The 27,982-nt window shown below is 36.8% G+C and overlaps 2 protein-coding genes across 4 annotated transcripts in view; one reads left to right on the top strand and one right to left on the bottom strand.

Annotated features, from left to right (window-relative positions):
- The window catches only part of PSMD1 (proteasome 26S subunit, non-ATPase 1), a 112,625-nt gene that overhangs the window by 40,420 nt on the left and 44,223 nt on the right, over positions 1–27,982 (top strand). The window lies entirely within an intron of this gene.
- HTR2B (5-hydroxytryptamine receptor 2B) lies at positions 1,461–18,414 on the bottom strand. 2 transcript variants are annotated; one of them, XM_064286560.1, is made up of 4 exons: positions 17,873–18,414; positions 16,349–17,028; positions 6,628–6,828; positions 1,461–2,748 (listed from the first exon to the last, which is right to left on the bottom strand). In XM_064286560.1, exons 2-4 carry the CDS (start codon positions 16,695–16,697, stop codon positions 1,865–1,867), a joined length of 1,434 nt encoding a protein of 477 aa, XP_064142630.1. In that variant the 5' UTR covers positions 16,698–17,028; positions 17,873–18,414; the 3' UTR covers positions 1,461–1,864. The 2 variants fall into 2 exon arrangements, with proteins under 2 accessions (XP_064142630.1, XP_023413531.1); XM_023557763.2 differs by having other exon boundaries at positions 16,349–18,414.

Below are 27,982 nucleotides of genomic sequence, written 5' to 3'. Positions count from 1 at the left end.
AGAGGCAGTACAGAGCATGTAAGAAGATAGTGCTTCTGATCTAGGTTGTCTGTGGACGGACCTTTGGGAGTGTGATCGCCAGTACTGGTATTTAGGTTCTCTGAAACATTCGTGTATGCCTTTCAATGGATAAACTGTAGAAGTACTGTTAGAGCGATATCTGAAAACTTAACGATTTTATGTACCTTGGCATGAAGAATGTAAATCGTAACACACGCCAAACCCATCATATTAGAGACTAGAACTAAGAGAAGAATGATTTATGTTTTAGGAACATAAATTATATTGCCTCTTCTCCGAGATAATGCTGTTGAAAAAATCTTAGATTAATAGGGAAAGTTTCTAAAGCTTTGATGATTTAGAAATTAAATTTCCAGTTTATACTCTTCCAGGCAGATGACATAGAGCTCGTATCGACGGCACTGGGTGTGGGTTAGGAAAAGGTTACAAATCAGGATCCGTGTCTAGAACCATGTTTTAGGAAAGGTTTCTGCCATTGGGAGAATATATGCCTGGTTCCCTGATGCTAAGATACTCCATAACCAACACATTCCTTGAGGTAATTTTCCTAGACTGGAAGGGAATAGGTTGAGTCATCAGTGTAGGTCAGCCTGAAAAGGAAGAGCTAATGTATGTATGGGCTGTCTTCACTTCAGACCCCCTCAGTCCTAAAGTTGTTTGCCATTTATAAAAGTAGCATAAAAATAAAATATCAAAAGTAAATAGATGAAAGTGCCTACCATTTGTTGAATGCCTACCATGTACTCATAAGAACCCTAAGAAATGTACACGAGGAAACTGAAGTTGTCTTTCCTAAAGTCAAAGAGCTAGCTAGCAAGTGGCACAGGTTGGATTCATCCCCTGACCTAGCTGACTTCCGGGCCCATTTTCTCTCTACTATTCTTTCTTCAGTATTAAAAAAGTAAAAACAGAATTGGGCATAATGCCAGTATATGTATAATGCAAGATGAAAGGGTGAATAAAAAATTCCTGTGTCAGAATTTCAACCAAGCCTTTGGGCAAGCATCTTCAGGAAGGTATAGACAGGAGTCCACAGGACCAAGGCAGCTACAAAAACAGGCAGGCTTGATCTCGGTTTATGAGGTTTCGGTCTCAGGATTGAGGTTCCATGCCTCCAGTGTATACATGCTCGTTAATACCTTTAAGGTATTAAGATACCCAAGAGTAATTTTATTTCTTTTCTCCTCCTCCTCCTCCAGTAGCCCCACCACTGTAGAATAGATGCCTGGTATCAGCTATTTAACCACCAGTTCTAGTGCTAAGATCTATTTTGTGTGATACCCACTACTGTCTTCCCTACCCCTTCCATCAAGACAACTTCCTGATCAAAAGGAAAATCATGTCTGCATTTAACCAGTCCAAACTGTAAAATGGCAATCTTAACTCACCTCCCAATGTGATCATTGTTTTATGCATTTATTTTTAGTTCTCTGTTCATTATCAGTGTTGTTCTGTACCATGTCTTAGGTTTTTAAGGCCTCGAAGAGCAGGCTACTTGTTTATTTCATTCTTAGCACAGCCTCGTGTTCAGTTAGGAAATTAATAAATTCTTATGATGACTCTTTTTTTTAAAGCTGACATTTATTGATGTATTTTGTTTTATTTGAATACCTTAATGTTTAACCAGAGTGTTAGATTGTTTTCATTTGCAGCTATATAAAATGATTTTTTCATGTAATTTTGCCCAAATAAGGAAAATTGGATAATCTTAATACTTAACTAGTTTAGAGAGATGATTTGATACGTGACACAAGATTCTTTTATGTAACTTTTGATACGTTTACATACGGTTCGTCTTCTTACTGATCATTGTATTATTTAGATGCAAACGGTGCCAGTTCTGCTAAACATAACTGACTTGCTCTTCTGTTTTGTCACCTTCATTTTCGGTGAGAAAAAGTGTATCTAGTAGAATGACTGATGAAGACTGAATGGCTGAACTTCGGAGCCTCACTGGGCTCTGGTACATGACAGGATTAATCCCATTTCTCATTCCGTGTTTTGTGAAAAATTTAGAGTTCTCTGTCATTGGATTCTGGAAGTAGATCTTGCTGGAGCATTTTCTAAGAGCTTTTAATGACTTTGTAGCCTGGTAATTGCAAGTGATGTATCGTCCAAAGGCATCTCGAAATGTCTTGTTGAAGAGGGTATAGACCAAAGGATTTACCCCTGAGGAAACGTAGCCTATCCACACAAATATCTCCAGGAGCTTATTGAGAATAGACTGGTTGCAAGAATCACATAAAACTAAAGTTACATTTGTAATAAAAAAGGGGCTCCACATAAGCAAAAAGAGGGAAAAAACAATCCCTAGAACCTTTGAGGCTCTCTGTTCATTGGAAGTAGTATGCACTGACTTTTTTCCAACTGTGGACATCCTTCGTACGTCATCACTTGAGTTGGGCATAGTTTTGTCCTTGCGAGAACCATCCAGCATTGCCACCTTTTCAGGCGATGAGCAAGGTGTTTCATCTCTTTGGAAAACTGTGGACACGGTCAACCATGTTAGGCGTTGAGGTGGCTTGTTTTTGACCAAGTAAACTTTCTTCTGTAAAGCATGGATGGTGAGAAAGTAGGTGACAATCATGACCGCAAGAGGCATGAAGAAGGCAGCCAGTGAGCCAAAGAGCATGAAGTTGCCGAAGCGGTCCTTTGTCAGCGCACAAGTGATGTTTAGGTTACCCACATCAGCCTCTATACCTTTAATGGGGATTGGAATGGCAATGCCTAAGGAAGAGGTAACAAAATAAGTTGAGTCAGTTTTATGACATATGATTCTTAGTTAGGTCCTTTTAGAGCATATCCTAGTAACTTTATGCTGGTTAGTGCATTGTAATTCCTGGGTTCCCACAGTGTAGAAATCTGTCAAAGTACTCACAATGGAAGACTTAACACATAGCACCTAAGTAAGCAAATCTGCCGTTTTTAAACAACAATGTTGATTAGTGATTTCAGGTTTATAAATAAAGCTTTCCTAAAAATTTTTTTTTTTTTAAAGCTATAGTATGTCGGTGATATAGTAGGAAAGATCTTCATTTATTCTCCATTTCTTCATAATCTATTTTTATGCTTCTTGTTCTTTCCTGAGTCAAGGAAAAGGAATTCAGAAAAGAAACTGCTTTTAATAGCCAATCTCGTTGCCATAAAGAGACATCAGAGTACATTAATGAAATATCTTAATTCTGAATAGATGTCTATTGACATTATTTTTCAACATCTGTGAATGTCCTTTAATCCTTTCCCTTTGGCTTCTTAGGGAAAGCTAAGGGGTTCATTGTTTTTTTTTTTTTTTTTTAATAAATGCTATTTAAAAATTTGAGAGCATGTGAAATTGATTTTCAAGATTTAGAGTTCTAATAGATGAAGAAAAAAATGTACCTCAGGCTGATTTTCTAATACTTTAAATACCATAAACTAGGTATTTAAATATGCTTTTGCTTAGGAAAGTAGCTTATTAGTAAGACAAATAATACAGGAGTTCAGCCTGAATCCTCTCCTTTTGAAACAGTAAATATTTAGAAATAAGTCTGAATTAAGTGATCTTTAGAAACCTCTAGCATGCTTGTCTTGTTTTGTGAATCCAGAAGCACCCTATCGTCTGCGCAGCCTTTTTTGGTAGCTAAAAAGCCCTTCACAAGACTGTTCTCCTCAAGCCCTTTCTAACGGAGGCCACTACTTTTTCTGCAGCACCAGAAAGAGGATTTTGTGTACTTGTTGCTGCACCACCAGGGATCAGCAAACCTTAGCTCACCAAATACAGCCCACATTCTGTTTTTGTAAATAAAGTTTTATTGGAACACAGCCACACCCATTTGGTAATGTATTGTCTACAACTACTTTTGCGCCACCACAGCAGAGTTGAGTGTTTGTGACAGAAACCATATGTGGCCTGCAAAGCCTGAACTATTTACTATCTTACCCTTTACAGGAATAGTTTGCCAACTCCTGCTCTACACTGTTACTTCCAGGTCATCATTCCACTGTCCACCCCTCTGCCCCTTTTGAAGTGTATTTGATCTACTGTACCACTCGCTTCTCCATCCAGGTCATCTGTCAACCTCCAAGACATTTTCCATCCTCAGGGATTTCAGTACCATACAATAGTCCTCCCCTCTACCTGCTGCATCATTTCCTGTGACTTCATCCCACTGATGACACTTCTTACACCTTAGCCTTATATTTCTTGAACTTCTTAACTCTAATTGTTATCATTTGCACCCCTGAAGTCGTCTGTAAGTTCACTTAAAACTATCCTATACCTAAAATGAGGGACTCTGATATTTCCCTTTCTTGCCTTGTTACTTCTTCACTATTTTTAGACTTTTCTTTACCCTTATCTTGACCTCTAGGCCCTTCTTCCTTCTCTGTTTTCAATTTCTGTTAATTCCCCTTTGAGGCTCACATTACCTTCCTGTCCAGCGTGGTGGTCAGTCATTTTAAGTTTTCATTGGATACATTTTATACCCTTAACTTACTATTGCAGGTATTTCAGGGTAACCTTAAATACAGGAGAAGAAAGTGAGCTCTCTTTAGTACTCTATAGGATTTAAGGAATCAGACTAACCTCATCCTCTATTTCTTTTACCAAGTTACTAAATTTTGCTGATGGGTTTTACAGGACAGTACCCAGAAAAACCCAGTGCCGCCAGCAGTGCGACGAAGTAAAAAGAGCCTTGAATTAGAGTTAGATCTCAACCTGGGTGCTGAAAAGCTGTGTGTCCTTGAACCAGCTATTTAAAACCTCTAGATTTCTTTTTTCTCATCTAAAAACGAAGTAGATTTCTAAGATCCCTTTCAAATCTATAAACCTGGAGTCTTTCTGTTATTCTTTATTCTCCTGCATATACTTATCATTTTGTATTAGTGTAATTTGTTAATATATCAGCTTTCCTTGAGTAAAAAGATTTTTTCCCCTTTTTCATCTTTGTCCATCATAAACACTCAATAAAAATTTGATCAACTTACAAATTAATGTTATTCAGCCTTAATTGGGGCAGCATTTCTACCAACAGGCTGTTTACCTTACTGGCCTGATCATATTTCATAGTTTGAAATGTTTTAATTTTTCGTAAGGATTCTTTTCTCCTTTTCTCCCCCGCCTCTGCCATAGTCTCCTTACCCTAACACACACACACACCCCTACTCACCTCACGTCGTCTCTTTTTTCCCTCTTCCTCTTTGCAGTGAGTTTACTAAAAAGATACGGGTGGTTTGACACGAACTGCTTTAGTTTTCCTCCTCTCCACTTCAAAATTGATGATTGTCACCCATCTTCTCCCCCTTCCCTTCCCCTAGACTTGTTTTTTGGACCTTTTCTGCTCTGTTAATCAGACCCTGCCCTCAAAACTGGTCTTTCTCACTGCTTGCAAACCTCTCAGTCCTGAGTAGACTTGCCTTTGACCCTCCTTTCTTCCTAAGCCAGAACAGTAACACTCTATGCCTTTACCTACAAGCTTCTCAGAAGAGGTTTGGTCCTGATATCATTATTTCAGGAGTATAAAGATTCATCTCATTGTCTCACTTTTTGCCTGTGTTCTTCCTGATTAGAGTGAAGGCACGTCTTTTTCTTGCTACATCCTTCCTTTTAGCATTCCAGGTCTCAATTTTTTTTTTTTACTAGGAAGAATTGAATCTGTCAGCTACTAATGATCGTAGTAATTGTTGTGAATCTGTTTTTCTGATACTAACTTAGAAGAGATTTAAGTTATCATTACACTGTGCTTCATGCTGAGATACTCAGTCGTAGCATCTATTTTTGAGTGTTGAAGACGGGCACCAGGACGTAAAGCAACTTAGAGGAAATGTGATTTCTTTTTATAAATCATTTCTGAACATCAATTTAACATGTTTTCTTAACATCTCACTTACTTAAAACTTCTAACTAAACATTTTAAATACTTAAGCAGACGCTTCAGTTCACCGTTTTTAGCCTGTACAGCTATTGAAATGTAGGCTTCTGGGGTGAATTCATGATCTTTGATACCTGCCTACAAAATATATAATTTGTTTTTCATTTTTCTGTTTTCCTATTTGTCTTAGATGTAATTTAAGGTCTGTTTTATTTCTTATTACATTAATGTAATTGCAGAATTCTGATACTAGATAGAGCTTAATGATCTTCTGTTGACAGATATGAAGAGCTACATGTCAATATCGAAGCAGGAAGATGGCTCAGTACAGTCTATGCACATTGTTCTTTTTAAGCTCATGACCTTTTCTACTTTCTCACACTTTTTGCTAGCAGTGTGGCTTGGAAACAATATGGTGGATGTAATGATAGAAGAACCTTGTGTTGATCTCTCAGTAGACTACCTTAACCTCAAGTCCCGAGTTTCATGGCCTGCCAGACCTGGTGTTCTCTTAGGCAAGTGGAAACACCAAACGAAAAAAACCAAACCTGTTAGCATCAAGTCGATTCCTACTCATAGTGACCCTATAGGACAGAGTAGAACTGCCTCATAGGGTTTCCAGGGAGTGGCTGGTGAATTTGAACTGCTGACCTTTTGGCTAGCAGCCGAGCTCTTAACCACTGTGCTACCAGGGCTCCAAAAATGGAACCAAGGGCATGTGTATATACCAGCACACACCCTGGCATTCCCCACATACCTGTTGAAATCAACCACACCACTGTGATCTTGATGAATGCTGTAGCTCGTGAGTTATATTGATTGGCCTGGATTGGCTTTTTGATGGCTATGTAACGATCCACTGAGATGGCACAGAGATGCATGATAGATGCGGTAGAAAAGAGAACATCGAGAAATAACCAAGCAGGGCATAGAATGAGTGGGAGAGGCCACGTTGGCTCTGAAAGAAAGAAAAACAAAACAATAACACTTTCTCCTGAAACATGGTAGTCTTCAGTTCCTTTTTATTTTTCAGCCTTTTCATTATTTATCTGAAATTTTATGACAACTTCCTCAAGATGATGTTTAATTTTGGATAATGGGGACAATAATATTAAATATAATATTTCTGTGGATGGTACTTTTCTAATAGACTTTATTGTGCATGGTAATTGTAACCCTCTTTCTTTCTAAACCAGCAGCAGTTTAGCATAATTTTTAGTGGCATTCAGACTTCTCTTTTTTTGATCATTCCTTTTGTAATCTTTCAAAAATTATACAATATTTCAACTGCAACTTAACCTTGCTATTCAAATAAAATTTATTTTTAAATTGCTATTATGTAGAACTAAAACATTTTACCACAAAGGAGAACAATATAATATGGTAAAAGAGTATTAGGAGTCAGGGAGGCCTGAGTTTTTTGGCTCACTTTTAGCAATAACTAGCAACATGATCTTTGTTGCTGCAGACTCTTATTTGGTGAAATAACTAAGTGGAGTGATTTGAGTTTTCTGTTTGACAGGAGTCGTCCTTAAATCAAGTTTGCAAAAAGAATGGCTTCAGCTTTTCTTGGGGGAAAAAAAAAGAATTGTTACCCCTCCATATTCCATCATTCTCATCAACACTGGAGATGTAATAAGCAACACAGACTTTCAGTTTTAAAAAAATCTCAGAATTAAACATCGTATTTAATTTGTTTAGCAAACTATTTATAGGGTATTTACTGGGTACCTCACAGGCTTAACCACTTTAGAAATATTAACCTTTTTTTGTTTTAATCTTAGGCTTGAGTGTGATATTGAATATTTTACATAGTTATCCAGCAAATTTACTTACACAGGTGTCTGTGCATACATAGGCGTATGTGCGTTATGTTAGATATACACCCAGTGCATACGTGTTTGCAGTTTCAAATCAGCTAAAATTCATTTCAGGGTTCCCCCTAGAATATTTCAGTTAGAATCCATTTTACAAAATATATACACATGAAGCTGTAAAAGCAGATTATTTCCGTGTAGAACAAATGTTGTGGGTAGATTATTTTAAGTCCCCTTCACCATTTAAGGGGAACCCAAGTGGTGCAGTGGTTAAGAGCTCGGCTGCTAACCAGATGATCGGCGGTTGGAATCCACCAGGCGCTCCTTGGAAGCCCTGCGGGGGCAGTTTTACTCTGTCCAGGTAGGGTCACTATGAGTCGGAATCGACTCAGTGACAACAGAGTTACTGTTTAATTGTGTGTCCACTGACAAAATGTAAACTGTTTTTCTTCTGCTGCTTTTTGCAAGTGTACCTGACCTTGATGTGTATAAAGTGAATGAAATAAAGGAAGGAGGGCCAAGATAACCTATGTGTCTGGATTGCAGAGTACCAAGAGACCTTTCATTTGTGCAGTGTTCAAATTCAGGAACCTGGGGAATAGAGTGGGGTTTGCTTACTGGCAGCATCCCAAGCGCAAAAGGAAGGGAGCACAAATTAGGGAACAATAGACTAGAATATGTTATTTTGAAGGGTTCGGTAAGATTTCAGTGAAAAACACTTCACAAAAAAGGTAGCAAGAAAGCCAGCTTCACTTTTTGGTAACTTCTGTTTCCAGTGTTGCTATGTGGTGTCCTTAATAGGAATATTAAAATATTTCTTCTTTGGGATAAAAGTAAATGAAACCTGAATGAGGTTTTATTTTAAAAGGATAAACGATTGCTTAGTACTTGGTTCCATTCTCAGCAGCTTCTTAAAAAGCAATATAAAAGCATCAGGGTGGAAGGAGTTGTTCATACTTGTAAATAAATTACTGAAAGCAAACCTTTCCTACTTCATTTGTTGAATTGAGGGCGGGGTACTGGTGGAGGTGGTAAATCATTGGTTTATTGAACTAGAAAGGACCTTAGAGGTCATACCCCAGATTTTTTCGGATGAGTAAATGCAGGTACAGTTAAGCCTTTGAATATGGAGGGGAATTTATTTACCGAAACCTAGCTTTTAATTGAAAGTGTTCTTTCAAACCAGGTTGCTGGGAGCGCGGTCTTCAGCTCAGCAAGGATTGGCATCACCTGGGTACCTGTTAGGAATGCAGGCTCTTGGGCCTCATCCTAGACCTGCTGAATCAGATAGCATTTTAAAAGATGCCCAGGTGATTTGTACGAGCATTAACATTTGAGAACTACTGATTTGCAAGTATTAAAAGATGCACCTAGGTTTGCTGGTGAAGGATAGATATCTTTAAACTCACCCGTAATGCCTTATGGAAAGAAACTTATGGGAGGCCTTTCAAAATAAAGCATAGCAGAGAAACCTGTGTTTAGAGAGAATCTAATCAATTGGATTTTATCCCTCTCAGCCTTAACATTCAGTTCAGATTTTCTGTCAATTAATGGAAAAGAATCCTGATCAGCCAGAGGCAGCAATGCACTCTTTGACCAAAATTTAAAGACAAACTAGCAGCATAAGCGGAGTGAAAAGAACGTCATAGAATTTGCGAGGTTTGTTGTGAAAATTACTCGAAGTGGTGCAGCATTTTAAACTGAAGTTCTGGATTTAGAACTGTGATTAGGCAAATAGAAAAATACTCAAATCCAGAGCTAAACCAGAGATGATCGTAATTAAAGATTAAAATGGCAAATAATGTGTTGTATCTTAGGCTTCCTTTCTTTAAATGCATGTCTGTTACCATTTTTTTAAATGGCTTATTATTCAAACTTATCTATTGAGCTGTTCTAATTAATTAGGGTTATATTTTTGAAAATCGCGATCTGGAAAATTCTCACCATTAATCTAGTAGACATGAGCAGGAAGCCACAATAGAATTCTCGTGTAAAAAAATACATGTCTTTAGGATTAGACTATCTGACCCACATACTCCTAGTTGCAGGCTATTAGGCAAGGCTCTTTACTGCTGATGAAATTGAGCCTCTGAAGTGTTGATAGCCTTACTTTCCAACAGAATGAATTTATTTTATAACTCCAATTTGGGGGCAGAAAGTAGGAATTAAAATTAATGCATATCAGTAGAATTTTATTAGTTCAGTCAGTGCCTTTTTATTGCTAACAGTAGAAATACGGAGATGTGATACAGAATTTTCTTTAAGACAGAGGGACCATGAGGCTGAGGTTTAGGATTAAAAGAAATGAATCTTTCCATTTAGCCTTTATGATTCTGAATTTCATGAAATACTAGTGAATAGAATGTTCTTATGAAATTAACATAAAAGTACCAGACAACTACGTTAAATTAATAGAAATCTTTTACCTGAAGAAAAAAAAAAAGACTTGTTTAGTTGCCTATTTGAGGTATCCTAAGAATTTATATGGGGTCGCTATGAGTTGGAATCAACTCGATGGCACTGGGTTTGGTTTTTGGTTTGTGTTTAAGGATTTATAAAAATTAAAAATTTACAGAGATTCTCAGTTAAAAAAAGGACTTTCCTAGTCTAGATACTTTACTTCATTCTGAAATTGTCTTTTCAGTTAGTATTAATTTGATAGGCTCAAGGTCAGAACAGTTTCTAACATTCAGAGTAACTGAATAAATGTTAACTTGATGTGGTAAGATATATTAACTATTCCAAAACTTTATGTATTATTTTTATTGGAGTTTAAAAATTTTATAATTAAAAAAATTACATTTTATAATTACTTTTATTATAATGTATTAAAAAAAACAGCTTATTAGCTTGAGACATTACTAAAAATATTAAGTAACAAAGTGTAAGAGTACAGATTTAAATGAAAAGGAAAAAATAGTACACCTCAGAGGCTGTCTAGGGGAGATCAATTATTATCACGTACTTGAACTAAATTATTGCCCTTCTGGGATTCTTAAGTTTGACTCTTCTATAAAAGCTAAGACAGAATGGTGGAAGCATTTAGAATGTATAGTATTTGTTTTCTCACAAAAAGAAAGCATAAAAAATTCTCTGAAAAACAAATCCCATTTTCCACCTCTTTTCCTTATCCCAGATTTAACTCAGAGAGGAATTTAATTTCAGTAATGTTCGAGCAGTGGCATTTCTGTGGGTACCTAACATAATACAGATACTGAATATACAGGAGCAAAACAAGCCTTAGGTAGATCTGGACTTACAGACAGTTCATTATTTAGTTAGCTAAATATTAGTAGCACAGATATTTTGCTGTCTAAAATGACTGTATTTGTGCTGTAAATACTACCGTATATAAGGAAAGATAGAATGGTGGTTTCTCTTTATCTCCAGTACAAGGCCCAGCAACATCATAGGTGTGGGCCTGGACCTGACAGCATCCTCAGAAAAGTAGTCTGATAATCATCTCAAGAGTTCACACAAGTCCTGGTTGAAACTCAAGTATTCTCTATCATTTAACATGAAATATAACTTTAACTGGAAGAAACAGTCAGGTTCTCCTTTGTCCCTAGAGAAAATTCCACGGCCCTCTTATTAGATGGAGTTACTTAAGATACTATAAATATTTGCTCTGTATGCCAAATATCATAGTTTTTGTTGTTATAATTTCTCCTTTGCATTTGGGAAAGGAGAATAATAGAGCTGAGGAGTGGGAATTCTGGAGTCAGTCTTCCTGGATTCAAATTGTGTCTCTGCAACTTATTTAGTAACACTGGACAAATTACTTATCCCCTCTGTTCTGTGTGCTCCCAAGATAGGGGTAATAATAATACCTACTTTGTAGGGTTGCTTTGAGGATTAAGTGCAACAATACCTGTGAAATGTTTAGAACAGTATCTGGCATAGAGGAAACAATAAATGTTAGCTCGTATCACTGTTGTTTGACAGAAACTAGCCAACTGGCCCAGCCATTAAGACAGTCCTACTTAGAAACAGTAAACCATATCATCAGTATAAAATAGTGTGTTTGTCTTTCTGCCTGCTGTAGCAAGAGTGCACGTGTCCCATTGAACTTAAAGTGGGACTTGCAAAAGATAAAAGAAATGGGATGAGAACATGTTTAACTCTGTTTAAATTTGAATTAAATTTGTTATGACAGTATGCCTTTTACCACCGTTGAATTAATTTTAACTGTGCTATTTATTATATATAGAGCCCTGGGGACACAGTGGTTAAGTGACACGGCTGCTAACCAAAAGGTAGGCAGTTAGAATCCATCAACTGCTCCTGGGAAACTATGGGGCAGTTCTGCTCTGTCCTGTAGGGTCCCTATGGCTCGGAATCTACTCAATGGCAAGGGTACTTTCTATGTGACAGAGACATAAATAACCTATATATATTGCATTTGTCCAGCTTGGGCCATGCCTGGGTTTTTTTTTGTTTGTTTGTTTGTTTGTGTGCATGTGTTTCAATTGGTACAAAAACTTTTCAACCAGAAGTTTCGTTTCTTGATGAGACTCATTTTATTTGAAACTTGCCTGCCCTTCGGGCAAGATGTTGGTTTGGAAAACCAAGTTCTGTCATTTGTTCAGGAAATAATTTATATTGCTATATAAGTCTGGAGGAAAATTATTTTTCTTTTGAGGGTTTAAAGGACAGTATTTTTAAAGCTGTTCCAAGAGGGCTGTGCCTGTAGAGTTTACTGAGGTAAGTAATTGATGAAAGTATTAGAGGAACACAAATTCTAACTAGCTCTTATGTCCAAAAAGAATGTAGTTTTCAAACACATTTTTTTAATCGCAGAGATTCTTCTGCTTCTGTCTTTATCTTCCAGAAAAGGGAGACACATAGTTCAGGGCTAAATTATTGTAATGAAGCTTCTGTTTTTGTTTTGTTTTGCTGCTGCTGCTGCTGTTCTTTACTCCTGCATTTGAGTATATGAGCTATCCTGGGGTTAGATACCTAATATGATAGCAATAGTTCAATAATTTAATACTTCATTTAAAAAAATCCTTTTTTAAATTGCTTCTTTTCAAAAATAATGGCTTCCCTCCCTCATTTCAAATTTGGGTAGACAGCAGCATTTCACTGCATAAATGAATAACTGACTTGTTTCTTTTACAGCTGTATATCTTTTTCATCTCTGTTGAGACTAGTATCTAAGCCAAATCATGTGTTTAAGTATATAACCCCTTCACATGCTATAATAACAGCTGCCCTTTGTCACTGCTGGGTCCTCCTTGACAATCTCAAAGATGTCTGCAGTACGAGATTAGCATACCCATTTTACAGACAAGGTGATTGAACTCAAACCTTTATTTTTCTACACACCATTTTTCACTTGTACTACAGATACTGTGTCAACTTACAGATCATGTGTTTCCCCTTTACATTTTTCATCATCGGTTTAATGCAGTGAAGGGAGAAGGAAAGAAAGGAGAGAGAAAAGGAAAAATTTGGACAAGTTTTCAAATTGTGAACACCCTGTCTTTGTGCTACTGACATAGATTCTGTTTTTCTTTGCATTCTATTATTTCTCACCGAGCCTTATGTTGTCAAAGCAAGGGCTATAAAGGTCAGGTCCAGTGCTAACACATAGAAAGAAGTGGCAGAAAAGTTGATAGAGAACTAATCATTTGAAAGACCGGGCTCTGCCAGAGTCATCATAATCTTTGTGAAATAGAAATTCAGATGATACATGATGAAACCCCGGTGGCGTAGTGGTTAAGCGCTATGGCTGCCTACCAAAAGGTCTGCAGTTCAAGTCCACCAGGCGCTTCTTGGAAACTCTATGGGGCAGTTCTACTCTGCCCTGTAGGGTCGCTATGAGTCGGAATTGACTCCATGGCAGTAGGTTTGGTTTTTTTTTTTTTTTTTGCTTCATGATGAAATACACAAATCAACAGTTGAATAAAATATCCTTCAGTATAAGTGCAAAGGGAACACTGTTTTATTTACTGCTCTTTTTTTTTTTTCCCTATATGAATAGAATGAATGAATGAGTAAATAAAGTTTCCGTTCTGTGTTACTTTCATTGTATTTCTGTTAGGTAGCTAAAATCGATCCTGTCGTCGTCGTTGTAGAGTCAATTCAGAGCGGACGCTTTTGTTTGTGTAGACCTCAGCCCTTCTGAAGATAATCCCTGTAATAAGACAAAAATACTGCTCCTGCTTTTCAAAGCTATTAGAAGTTCTTATAGTTTAGAAGGGTCTAGTATTTGTCCATGTATGAAAGGTTATCAAAAAATCTTAGTATTTGAAGTCAAGTCCCTATTTATAATACATGTAGTTTCCAATTTATGAATGCAACCATTGAAGCTTTTTAGAGGGTAGCCTGTGTAGTCTCAAGAACTTTCTTATGGAAATACAATAAATGTTTTAAATAGTGAAATAATGTTTTCAATAATGATTAAATTCCTGGATTAGTTTATGTAAAAAAAAAAAAAATTTTTTTTTCAACTAACCCCACAGTAAGCATAACTACTGATAGTAAAAGTGTTTGGGGCTATGAAAGATTTTATTTTGTAAAACATTTAAACAAATAATATACTGTTGAAAAATCATAATTATTTAAGAATAAGTGCTAAAACATTCCATGTATTTTATATTAAAATATGTTGGATTTTCTGCTTTTGTCGCTAAAAGAATGTTTTAGGCACCAAAATTTTAAATACAGACTTAGTTTTCAACAACTGGATACTATTTTCCTATAGAATACTTGGGATTATCCCTTACCTGTTTTTGCGTTTTGTTTGTGAGCCCATTTTAATACCCTGGAACTTGGCCTTTTCAATTTCCTTGACATTGAGCTGATCATTTTAGTACCTGCGTGTAGTAGGTGTGTGATACTCATTGACTCATGGATTTTAAAGTTAAGGTTGACTTCTACAGAACTTGTTGAATCTTACTTATTCAACTTAATATTAATTAAATCGTATGGTAGTAAAAGATGAGCATTTTAAAGTTTTCTGTGCGTCTAGCAGAGCACACTTTAAAGAATGTGATTTTGTACTTTAAGCTGCTACTGTTTTGCGTGGAGATAAGAGCTTGAATTACACCCCGATTTCCAAGGCTGTGATCTTTACAGAAGCAGACTGCCACATCTTTTTCCTGCGGAGGAACGGCTGGTGGGTTCAAATCGCCAACCTTTCGGGTTAGCAGCCCAGCGTTTAACCACTAAGCCACCAGGGTTCCTTATGATTGTTACCAAATATGCATAAATATTCCTACTTAATCATTTACTTTATTTTTTTTAATTTGATTTAGAATTAAGGTTGTTCTTTAGAGTAAGATTTTTTTCATTATTTCCCATGGCAACAGTATGTAGCATTAGAAAGACAGTGAGTAGACATTCTGATTAAAACGGTAGAACCGTATTCATTATTGCTTGTCCTGCCACGGAATTTTCTTGATTTACTGTAAAGCCCGGGTAAATGTTGATTTAGAATGGGAAATTCAAACCAGTCACCATCTGATTATATTTAGGGGTACAAGTACTTAAGTATAACTTTAAATATTTTTATTCTTACCATATGAAATATAACTCGTCAGGAGCCACATCAGCTACAAATAATAATTTTTCTTAAATGATTTAATGAATCGAAAATCAGTTTATGCCAAGCATTGAATAATGTAAATAGCCTCTTAATGCTGGTTCTGAGAGTCTTGGAGCCCTCATAATTCATCAACAGAATTATTTGTGTTTATCCAGATTCTATAACTAGGGGTGATTATGTGTGAATCAGAAACTACTTATGCCTATTTTAATATCATTATCTTTTTATTATACCTAAGATTTCAGTATCAGACTACATTTTTTATTTCTGTAATAAATCAGGGTTTTGTGTACTTACTTTGTTAACTTAGAGGTCTGAGTCCTCATATGAGAACACACACAAAAACAAACCCATTGCCGTCGAGTTGATTCTGACTCCTAGCAACCCTGTAGGACAGGGTAGAACTGCCCTGTAGGGTTTTCAAGGAGGGGCTGGTGGATTCAAACTGCTGACCTTTTGATTAGCAGCTGAGCTCTTAACCACAGCGCCACCAGAGCTTCATCAAGAACACAGATGGTCAAATATCATGAAAATTAAACAGATGGGTCATCTCTTGGGATGCTCTGAGCCAGACCATTTCCTTCAGTAACTAAACACAGTTTTTCTTCACATGACACGTACGTAAGAATTGTGTTCAAGTCTAAAGTATACAAACTATAAAGAGAGATGACAAGAACTTTATAGAATAATTCAATCTCTAAATGGGCCTACATGATTTTCAAAGACTTCATCATTAATAATTAACACATACTTGTCACATATATGTCCTAGATACTGTTTTGTCAAGAAAAAAATACATTGATAATGGGGAAAGGTTAAAATACAGATCTGTATTTTGCTATAATTAGTGTCATCTTGGGTGACATTTTTAATGATTTCTTTCACTGGTTTGGGAGAGAGTAAAATTGTTTTCAAGAAATTATTTTTCACTCTTTAAAGCTGATTATCAACCGTAGAAAATGATGATAAATGAGGAACTGTTCACTTACTAGATTTTTAAATAGTCTGTCTTTTATTTCAAGGAAAATAGAGATTAAATGAATGGCTAGTTCTCTAATAGTATATGATAGTCTTCTGGTTTGATGAGAGGAACAAAGTGAAATACTTACCAAACATTATTGTCAAGAGAGCAATCGGCATCACAAGCAATCCAACCAGCAAATCAGCCACCGCCAGGGACATTAGAAAATAATTGGTAGCGTACTGCAGCTTTTTCTCCAGTGAAACAGCCAGAATAACAAGAATGTTTCCACCAATTGTGGGTATTATCACCGCGAGGATCAGAAGGGCGGCCCAGCGCGGTTTAGTTCCCTGTTCCTCACCGGTCTGTTTCATTTCCCCTGGCATTGATTCTCTCTGTAATCCAGACTGGTTAGAAGAGATTAAGTGATCAAATGTGCTCTGCAGAATGTGCTCAGGGATTGTGCTTTGTTCGGACATTCTAAAAGAGAGAGCCATTCGCTGTTTTTCTGTGATTTGATCTGACTCCGAACAATGGCCAGCATGGTCAGTAGCTAGACTAGTTATCTGCTTTTTTCAGGCATTGTACCCATGCCAAACACTGAAAGCCAAAGTTGACTCCTTCCTTAGAAAAAAACTTCAGGCCCTCAAAAATGAGAGCATACATGCATCTATCCATGTCTGTAGGAGGTAGATACTCGGATTTCTGAAGGCTAAGTGAAAGAAACCGATGGCTGTGAAAAACAGGCAGTTTATTAATTTCTTCTTCTTTTTTTTTTTTGCTGTAGCAGTAGAGTCGTGCTTGAACTTGAATGCCAGAGATTTTCCCCTAGATATAAAATATGTGGATTATATTAATTCATATCTTTAATTTCAGAAAGCAGTAAAAGCACTTAGATTTACCCTTCCCCTCTGAAAAGGTCTTTTGTGCATTTGTGACAATGCTGCCAATTCCCACAAAAATACTATGTTCCTAATATGCCTCAGTTAATGAAACAGGACATACATTAATGTTTTTCAGTGATTACAATAAAAATGTAGGAGTTTCTTGACCCTTGAATTTATTATTTTTTTTTAACTTTAGTTTAGAAAATGCACAGGAGAATAGAAAAGTCAAAGCACTAAATAATTCCTTTTTTATGGCAATCCGAATAGAACTTACTGTACACACTGGCCATCCTCCTAGAAACCCTCCAAGCCCATCGAAGTTCTTAAAATAAAAAAAAAAAGATTTACCAGATAGGAGTACTTATTTGTAGTTGGGTTTTATCTGATCAAGTCTATGTTAATACAGATATAGATGATATAAGTAGATATACTATTAGGATCCAAATCATTGTTTTAGTGATTTCATCTTTTAAAGCATGTTTCTGCACCAGGCACTTAGATTTATCACTTTATGCCAAGTTTGATCCATTCCTTTTTTCTGTTGTTTATTTTAAATAGTAACTTAACTTTCCAAGTTCCGCTGAGAAGGAAGAGAAGCTAAAAGGAAGATTAGACCATTTATTCATAACATTTACAAATCTCATATTTAAAGTTTCCCCTTTGGTATTAATAAATTTTTCGTTTTGGTTTTTAATACTACTGAATAGAAATGAAAGGTTACGATAACAGAGTTCTTGGGGAAAACAAAAAACTATAGGCTAACTCTATATTTGTTAAATACTTACCTCTTACTAGCGTGTTACTTTCCCCGAACATGTCATCCTATCTGTTCTGTAGACCTCTTGCGGCTGTGACTGAGTCCTCCTCCCATTGACTTACTCTGAGCCTCCAGCACTGGTGCTTGAAAGCAAGGAAACAAATGTGTTGTATAGCTGTAAGCACGCCAAGGAGGTTACTTCCTCTTTGATACGTTCATTTTTAAAGAGTAGCAGCTTTCATTATAGTTTGTAAAACCACTAGTTAAGTGTGTTGAAGCAGTTCATGACTGTTATTGAAGTTAAATTTTTAAGCACTCTCTTTGATATTTAGGGGATTGTAATTAAAGCTTTGTCATTTTAGCTTCAGATGGTTTTTGTTGGGGATTAACCCTGGGCTGTTTTTCCCGTTAGAAAAAATAAGATATATCTTAGAGATTCTAGAGCTTGATTCTGCCTTGTGAGCCTTTATAGTGATTTCTAGAGTTCTGATCTCTAGCAATGAAACAAGATTCTTATCCAGCTCTTTTGCCTTTGCTGTGGAACACAATTAATTTGCTCTGTTTACATCCTTATATAGAAGAGCACAGAAAGGCCTGAGCTCTCCATGTAGACGTAAGTTTTAGCAGGAGCTTTTTCATCGCTCTTAAACGGATGGCTTCTGGATTTGGGAGTTTACTGGCAGTTTTTTAAAAAAGATTTCATGATTTCACATTGAGTAAAGTATTGGGTATATAATGAAAATACGTTTCTTCCTTATTTCAGAAAATTGTGTAAAACTCTTAACAGCTGAACTGTTTAACTTCTTTCTCAAGTATAAGACTAGCTTAATATTAGAACTTCAACAGTCTCAAGTTTTCCTTCTTAAAGCATCATTGTAGATTGCTTGCTTTTTTTATTATTTAATTACTTCTACATCAGTGATGGCATTTGTGCCCTGCTCCCCATTTCTTTATTTGTTTCAAATTTATAATCCTTAACTTGTGTTGAAAGTTATTGGAAAATATTTGGTTCCATTCTTCTGAGCAGGTAAACCTTTGTTTTATACTTCAGATTTTTTTTTTTTAACTTAGAAATCACTATTTCAGAAGAATGTGATCTATTGTACTTAGAATTCTCGATGAAAAAATGGAACAATTATCAAGAACAACTAGATGTATTTTAATATGCCAGAATTTGTATTCAGAAATATGGAAATAATAAAAAATACTGCTTTCATCCTGAATCACAACTTCTGTGTCATTGCAGGCAGGTAGGGGTCTGCAAAACAAATAATGATTGATTGAAAATGCCAGCACTATTATATCCAGTGAAAAGACTTGTATGAAATAAACCTTCCTTGATTTGTGGTTTTAGATAACTGTATAAAATATTTATTGAGTATGTTATAAAAATACCCATCTTACTGTAATGTCTTATCAATACTAACTAAGCATTTCTCCTTAAAACTTGATCTTCTCTTGGCTTCAGAGACACCTCATCCTGGTTCTTTGTCTTTCTTACAGAATCCTTTCTATTATTACATCCCTATATTTAATCACTTTTTTCTTCTTCTTTTAATTGGTTTAATGACTAAGGAACCATAACTAGCAAGAACATCCATTTATTTGGCAACCACAAGGTATTGGAAACAGCTGAGAATCAGAAAGAAAGCAAAATAATATTAAACCAGTAGATGAGCCTCTGAGTTAGCAAATAACTAAACCTGTGCTCTAAAACCCTATATACTTTAGTTGGAAGACAGTCTATAAGTCTCCACACCAAATCTTTACACACACAGACATACACACACCATGCATGCCAGTCTTGCCTCCCTACCTCAACTGTAATGAAAATGACCTTTGCACGTGGTGGTAAATCATAAATAGTACAAACCTTAAGTGATAAATTAACTCTTGAGACAATTTTAACAAACATGTTTCCCTGCCTACCACAAATTAAGAAGTAGACAAAGACTTTGATAATAGCAGTGTCAACTGGGGGGAAAAAAAGACAAGAAATAAAAAGCATAGAAGTGTAGGTCTTCTCAGAATAGAGGCTTGTACTTGTCATTTAACTCAGCCTTCCACACTTCAGTATATAATAGTTGAGCTCATGTTCATTCAACTTTGTTTTGGATAAGTAGAAAATGTGAAATGCATTTTTTAAAAATTTCTACCCAGAATGATTTTAAAAATATGTAAAATGATGATTCTTAATGGTAGGATGGGCTTTCAAATACCTGAAAACTTCATTCATGTGGAATATCTCATTTCCTAAGAACTTCAGATAAATTAATTGAATTTGACCTAATTAGTGATAGATATTTTATCTCTGGTGCCACCTTTATTTACTGAACAGATTATAATTTTAACGTAAGAGGACACCCTAATGTCTTTTATGAAGTCCCTGGGTGGTACAGACAGTTAAGTCTACCCAGAGGCACCTCGGAAGAAAATCCTGTTGGTCTACTTCGGGAACATCAGCCACTGAAGATCCTGTGGGGCACAGTTCTACTCTGACACAGACGGGGTCGCCACGAGTCAGAGTCGACTCACAGGCAACTGGTAAACTGATAGTCTCTTTTATAAGTCTGGCAAGACAGCTAAAATATAATTTTGGGAAATTTTTTATGTCTCAGTTATAATATCTGTCAAACATTAATTTCATTAAGGAATTTAAAAATTATGCAGATTGTGTCCATTACATATTTATTCATTCGTAAAATGTTTATGGAGTAGCCGTATGCTCATGGAGATGTAGTGATGAACAAGATAAACATGTTTTCTACTTTCATGTAGTTTATAGTCTTACGAGGATGCAAATAGGTACACTGATAATTATAATACAGATATGTTAGAGTTGAGACCAGATTACCTGCATGGGGCCCTCTCATGGCTGCTCAGATATTTCTCAGCTTTTTATTCAACCTTTTCATATTCTCTCTGACTAGCTGAGTGAAAGAGGCAAAACCGTAAGAGTAGCCTATTCCAAACTTAATGTGTTCATTTTAGACTTTAACTCGCTCTCCACTGATGACTGACTTTATTTAATGAAAGACTTAGACCAATGTAAGGCAAGCTCTATTGCCTTTCATCTTCTTCCCTCAAAACATTCTTTCATACATCCTGTCCTTCTTTGCAATCGTGTTGCCATTCCTCTTTTCCACAACTGACTTCCATTTAGGTTCTTGATCTCAACTCTTTCCTGTATACTCTACAACCTTTCTGAATATAGGGTATCTTCATTTTCCTTTGCACATAGAATCCATGCCTTGAATTTTCAATCCCTCAGCTCTAACTTCTTTCTTCCAGCATACTCAGGTTTCTGTTGTCGTTGTTACATGGCGTCGAGTCCGTTCAGACTCGTAGGGACCCTATCTATGTACAAGAGAATGAAACACTGCCTGGTCCTGCATCATCCTCAAATTGTAGTTATGCTAGAGCCCATTGCTGCAGCCACTGTGTCAGTCCATCTTGTTGAGGGTCTTTCCCTTTTTCACTGACCCTCTACTTTATCAAGCTTGATGTCCTTCTCCAGGGACTGATCCCTCCTGATAACATGTCCAAAGAAGGAGAGGTTTCCAGTCAATGAAAAATAAAATCTTTCCTTATCCTTCAAGCTGCTGTCATCTCTTTCCTTCATCACCAAACTTTAAAGAATTACCTGTCCTTTTTCTTTTCTTGCCATCCACGCAGTTTTTTTACACAGTTTATAACCCTTATAATCAGGATTTTGTCCCCAATATTCTACTAAACAACTCTTGGAAAATCACTGATTAACACCAGTTATTGATTTTATGTAATATTCAGCATTGTTGATTAAGCATTTCTCCTTAAAACTTGGTCTTCTCTTGGCTTCAGAAACATCCCAGCCTGGTTCTTTGTCTTTCTTAGGGAATCTTTTCTAATGCATATTACATCCATTAATATACAGATTCCCTCCCAGCTGCTGTCCTCAGTTGACTTCATCTTCCTCTTCATTTTCTGCTTCCATTGTTTTCATCAACTTGTGGAAGAAAGTGCCTAAAAACTCTATTCCTAGCCAGTGGCTGTGTTTCTTTGGTCATGAAATGGGACAAGCAGCATACCAAAGGTCAGGAGACCTTCCTTAATTTCTCTCGGTTTTAGTTTCTACATTTGTAAAAAGCAGGTATGGATGTCGTGTTTCAGTTGGGCCTCAAATGACTTCCAAAGGTGAGGTAAAAGCCAGGAGCAAATGCATGTTCAGGACGTTTATGAGACACCAGAATGTGAAGTTTATTAAAGTAGATTAGGCAGTAAAGTTTAAAAGGGTCGTATTGTGGTTATCTTGAAATGCCAAACTAAGTTGAATTTGATGGCATTGGGGGGGGGTCACTTACCTGTCAAAGCACATAATTGGTCTGGCAGCAGTGTGTAAAATCACAGGTCAGGGGAGAGACCTGAGACTGTGAGGGAGATGTGAGCGAGGTGGCAGCACTGGTCCTGCAGAGATGTACTCCTGTCATGCTTCCCTCCCATGTCGCAGAGTTTGTAAAAGAAGGAGGAGCTACTAATACTGTATCTGCTTTTGTCAAGAACAAAAGAAACCGTAGTACAACTTGAGGTCATGCAATGGCAGTGTCCTCTAATCAAAAGAATGCTTACACCTGGAATTACACTTGATGATCATAAAAGACCCGAATATCTGGTGTGGATTTGCTCAACTCTGCAAGGCCGTGGTATTCACTGCACTCAGCTGTTAGACATGGACTTTTATCATCAAAACACTTAAGTATCAGAGATTAATTAAACTTTATGAGAATTCAAGTATATTTGTGTTCATTTTTATAAAACAAGGGAGGAGCAATAAAGTCTTTAATAAACTGCAACAAATTTATGGTAGCTCACTCACACTGTAAGACTTCTCGGTTTACTAATTAGGGAGGAAAAAGTTCTGAAAATGCTATGATTCTTTGAATAAAGCTCAGAAATGGAACACATGTAGGAATCTATTTGGGAAATGTATTTTTGAATACTACAGATTTCTCTAGGTATAGAAATGCAATCTGAGATTTTTAAGAGCCATGTTCCTTGTTATGTGAAATAGCAATTTCTTTGTATAAAGCTTACGAATCTATGTTTTCTGCTCACCTCTTTGAGATTTCCATCCTTTTTTGCAGCACCTTAAACAAATTAATCTGTTTGGAAATAGACCAAGTTAGGAAATGAACTGTCAAGTTGTAAATCAGGGAAGCTTGTATAAAACTAAAAAAAAAAAAAAAATTTTTTTTTTTTTTTTTTTGTATAAAACTACATAATTCTTAGTTTTCTGAAGTTAGGAGGATGATTAAAAAAAACACTAAATTGTAAGGTTTAAGGCAGAATCTGAGTTTTTTGTTTTGTTTTTCTTCTTGGTACTTGACACGTTGTAGATATTCAGCAGATACTAAAGGAAAAGTAAAAAGCTACAACTAGCAGTAATTTAAGGTATGAAGTTACATGGTCAAAAGTGTGTTTGGGAAAGCAACTTTCCGTCTTCCTTTTATGAATCTCTTTTATATTATGATAAATACTGGATTAAAAAAATACATCTCCTTTTTTTAACCTGTAGTAGCATTTTTTTTTTTTATCATTAATTTTATAAACCAGCAAAAAATTAACAAAGAACACAAAGAGTTGCTGGAATTCCCATAATGTGTAGCTCCACTGTTAAAAACAAACGCAGCTCAGAGATTTGTAATTGTCTGGGTAAATACCCTTTTAAATTCAACATATCAAAACAATCATTTAAAAAGCTAAGCACATTCTGTGCTCATAAAATGGCTCCCTAAGTATTGGTTTCCCTGCTTTCTACCACCACCCGTAAAACAAAATCCACCTGTTTTGATTTTTCCATGGCTTGACTCTTTCTGGACATTTCTTTTTCTAAGTTTGTTCATAGAGACATCAAGATGAGCTTCTATTACTGATCAGAGATCAGTCATTTAAATACTTTGTTATAAATGCTGATCCAAGGAGATGCTCACAAACTACTACATGCATGTATGTATTTATGTATATGTATGCTTGTCAGTAAAAATTAATGAACAGAAGTTTTGCCTTCAGTGAATGTTTGCATTCCACTTGTCACTTAGAAAGTTTCCTTTGTCCTATTAGAACTGCCTGCTGAAAAACTGAAGTAAACATGTAAGAATATTATAGTTTTATTTTACTTTTGAAGAGAATGAATGTCTAAGCTAATTTTTAAGGAATTTGTTATTCCTGGTCTTAACAGTTTTTTTTTTCCTAAAGAAAGCATCAGGAACTGATATTAGACTGAAAAACTGACAAGTTTTTATGTGCTTTTGAGTTTATAGCCCTCACAACCTATTTCAGCCTTCATTGCAACCAGCTAGGTAAACCTCTGCATTAGGGTCCCGGTATTTCTGTTCCCAGGCAAAATTTTTCTAAAACTCATGGGATTTTTCTACTAAGAAAAGAACTTGAATTTCGTGATTGGTATATATGATATCTTTTGCTTATTCTAAGTATGATACTTTTTTTTAACAAGTGGGGATCATAAGATAAAAGAAACGTTAAGATACCTTTTAGAATAAGCCCTTTTGTGTGAGTCAGCTAGTTTTTCATGGAATGTCCTGCCCTTTATATAGCTGAGGGGCAAGTAGGTAATTATTCTGTGTACCATTAAAAAAAAAAAAAAAAGCTGTCTAAAAAGTTGGTGAGGCAGTCTGGAGGTAAAACGCTGAATATAACCAGCTTTCTAGGTTTAAATCCCAACTTACTTTATATTATTTTGAATGACTCTTTGAGTATGAATTCCTCCACCTTTTTTAAAAAATAAGAGTGCAAACTCAGCTTATTAGCAGCCAGATTTCTGGTTCTGATCCAAAGCTAATTTCTGATTATGCTTCCAGATTTCAGTGATTAATTATAGTATAGTATTCTACTCTGGAAGGAGCGCTGGTGGTGCAGTGGCTTAGCTCTCAGCTGCTAATAAAAAAGTCAGCAGTTCGAACCCAGCAGCCGCTCTGCGAGAGAAAGATGTGACAGTCTGCTTCCATAAAGATGTACAGCCTTGGAAATCCCATGAGGCAGTTCTGCCCTGTCCTGTAGGGTCACTGTGAGTTGGGATCAACTCAACAGCAACAGGCCTGGAGTTTTTTTTCCTACTCTGGGTGGTATGTATAGCAATACGCTCAACTGCTGACTCAAAGTTTGGAGGTTCAAGTCCACCAAGAAGTGCTTCAGAAGAAAATCCCGTCTATCCACTTCCAAAAAAATAAGCCGTTGAAAACCCTGGCTCTTACTCTGACACACGTGAGGTCGCTGTGAGTTGGAGTCAACTCAACAACAGCTAGGTATTCTACTCCACCACACCGCCACCTCTCCCACTGTGAATAAGGTAGAGCAAATGTAATTTTATGGAGAAAGCAATTAAGGCTCGTAAAAGTTTAGTGATCGGCACCCTCCTGGTCAATGGTGGAAACCCTGGTGGCGTTGTGGTTAAGTGCTACAGCTGCTAACCAAAAGGTTGGCAGTTCACATCCACCAGGCACTCCATGAAAACTCTATTGGGCAGTTCTGCTCTGTCCTATAGGGTCGCTATGAGTCGGAATCAACTCGACAGCAATGAGTTTGGTTTTTTTTTTTTTTTTTTTTTGGTTTTTTGGTAAATGGTTGCACAAAATAGTAATACAGGTCCTTCTGACTCCAAGCTCATGTTCTCTTTACTACAACAAACTGAAGAAAAAGAAAGGAGAGATCATTTAGGGAACTGCTGTATTATTTCCAGTGAGGGATAATCAGGGCCTGAACCAAAGCAGTGGGAAGAGTAACAAGATTGAAGGATTTTATTTGACTTAGTGGCAGACTGGATGCAAGGAGTGAGAGAAGAGAATGATTGAAGACATGAGTTCCTGGGTATGGGAGTGAATGGTCATGACAGGGGAGAAGCAGCTTGAAGAGGGATCCTCTACTGTATTCCTCTTTCTGTCTGGAATTCTGTATGTTTGAGGTGTGGTGGTATATTTGGTTGAATACATCAAGCAAGCACTTATAACCCAGAATGCTGCACAGGCTTTTGGAGTCTGTTGTTAAGGCTACAAAGGAATCAGAGGGTATATCCTTAATTCCTGTATTGTTGTATTAATCCTGTGACCTACCTAATGAGAATTATACATTTGTAATTCTACCAAGGGGCTGTCCTGGGTTTATGGCCCCACTAAATTCCCACTGTGAGGGCCCCCAGATGCTTATAACAGTGTTTCTGTCTGTTTACCTAATATTGCTGTATTTTTCCTCCTTTTTTAGTGAAGGTAGATTTTTTTTAAAGATGCAGTAGTTTTTTTTTCCTTTTTTAAATTTTTATTGCGCTTTATGTGGAAGTTTACAAATGAAGGTCAGCCTCTCATACAAAAATTTATATACACCTTGTTATATACTCCTAGTTGCTCTCCCCGAATGAGACAGCACACTCCTTCTGTCTACCCTTTATTTCTGTGTCCATTCAGCCAGCTTCTGTCCCCCTCTGCCTTCTCATCTCCCCTCCAGACAGGAGCTGCCCACATAGTCTCATGTGTCTACTTGATCCAAGAAGCTCAGTCCTCACCGGTATCATTTTCTGTCCTATAGTCCAGTCCAATCCCTGTCTGAAGAGTTGGCTTTGGGAATGGTTCCAGTCTTGGGCTAACAGAGGGTCTGGGGACCTTGACCCCTGGGGTCTATCAGTTGTAGCAGGGCACCATTTAGTTCTTCTGGTCTCAGGCTGATGTAGTCTCTGGTTTTATGTGGCCCTTTCTGTTTTGGGGGCTCATAATTACCTTGTGTCTTTGGTGTTCTTCGTTCTTTGCTCCAGGTGGGTTGAGACCAATTGATGTATCTTAGATGGCCGCTTGCTAGCATTTAAGATCCCGGATGCCACTCTCTAAAGTGGGATGCAAGATGTTTTCTTAATGGATTTTATTATGCCAGTTGACCTAGATGTGCCCTGAAACCATGGTCCCCAAACCCTCACCCCTGCTACGCTGGCCTTTGAAGCATTTCGTTTATTCAGGAAACTTCTTTGCTTTTGATTTAGTCCAGTTGTGCTGACCTCTCCTGTATTGTGTGTTGTCTTTCCCTTCACCTAAAATAGTTGTTGTCTACTATCGAATTAGTAAATACCCCCTCCCTCCCTCCTTCCCCACTCTCGTAACCATCAAAGAATACTTTCTTCTCTGTTTAAACTATTTCTGGAGTTCTTATGGTAGTGGTCTCATATAATATTTGTCCTTTTGCAGCTGACTAATTTCAGCATAATGCCTTCCAGATTCCTCCATGTTATGAAATGTTTCACGGATTCATCATTGTTCTTTATCGATGCATAGTATTCCATTGTGTGAACATACCATAATTTATTTATCCATTCATCCGTTGATGGACACCTTGGTTGCTTCCATCTTTTCGCTATTGTAACCAGTGCTGCAGTGAACATGGGTATGCATATATCTGTTCGTGTAAAGGCTCTTATTTCTCTAGGATATATTCCAAGGAGTGGGATTGCTGGATCGTATGGTAGTTATATTTCTAGCTTTTTAAGGAAGCGCCAAATTGATTTCCAAAGTGGTTGTACTATTTTACTTTCCCACCAGCAGTCTATAAGTGTTCTAGTCTCTCTACAACCTCTCCAACATTATTTTGTTTTTTTGGATTGATGCCAGCCTTGTTGGAGTGAGATGGAATCTCATTGTAGTTTTGATTTGCATTTCTCTAATGGCTAATGATCGTGAGCCTTTCCTCATGTATCTGTTAGCCACCTGAATGTCTTCTTTAGTGAAGTGTCTGTTCATATCCTTTGCCCATTTTTTAATTGGGTTATTTCTTTTTGTTGCTGAGTTTTTGTGGTATCATGTAGACTTTGGAGATCACACACTGATCAGAAATGTCATAGCTAAAAACTTTTTCCCAATCTGTAGGTAATCTTTTTACTCTTTTGGTGAAGTCTTTGGATGAGCATAGGTGTTTGATTTTTAGGAGCTTCCAGTAAGATGCAGTAGTTTTAAAAGCATCTTGATTTACTCATATGAGTTAATGCTGAGGTTACACAAAATATTCAATAAGGGAATGGTAGTTGTAAGGCAGTATGTTGAAAGAAAGGCATTCATATGTGCAGTTTATGGTTGGGTGATGTGGCAGTGACTTGTGCTTATGCCCTTGCACA

This window comes from Loxodonta africana, chromosome 6 (genome assembly GCF_030014295.1).
Source record: "Loxodonta africana isolate mLoxAfr1 chromosome 6, mLoxAfr1.hap2, whole genome shotgun sequence".
Taxonomy (NCBI): Eukaryota; Metazoa; Chordata; class Mammalia; order Proboscidea; family Elephantidae; genus Loxodonta; species Loxodonta africana.
This window is presented reverse-complemented; position numbering and strand designations above follow the sequence as displayed.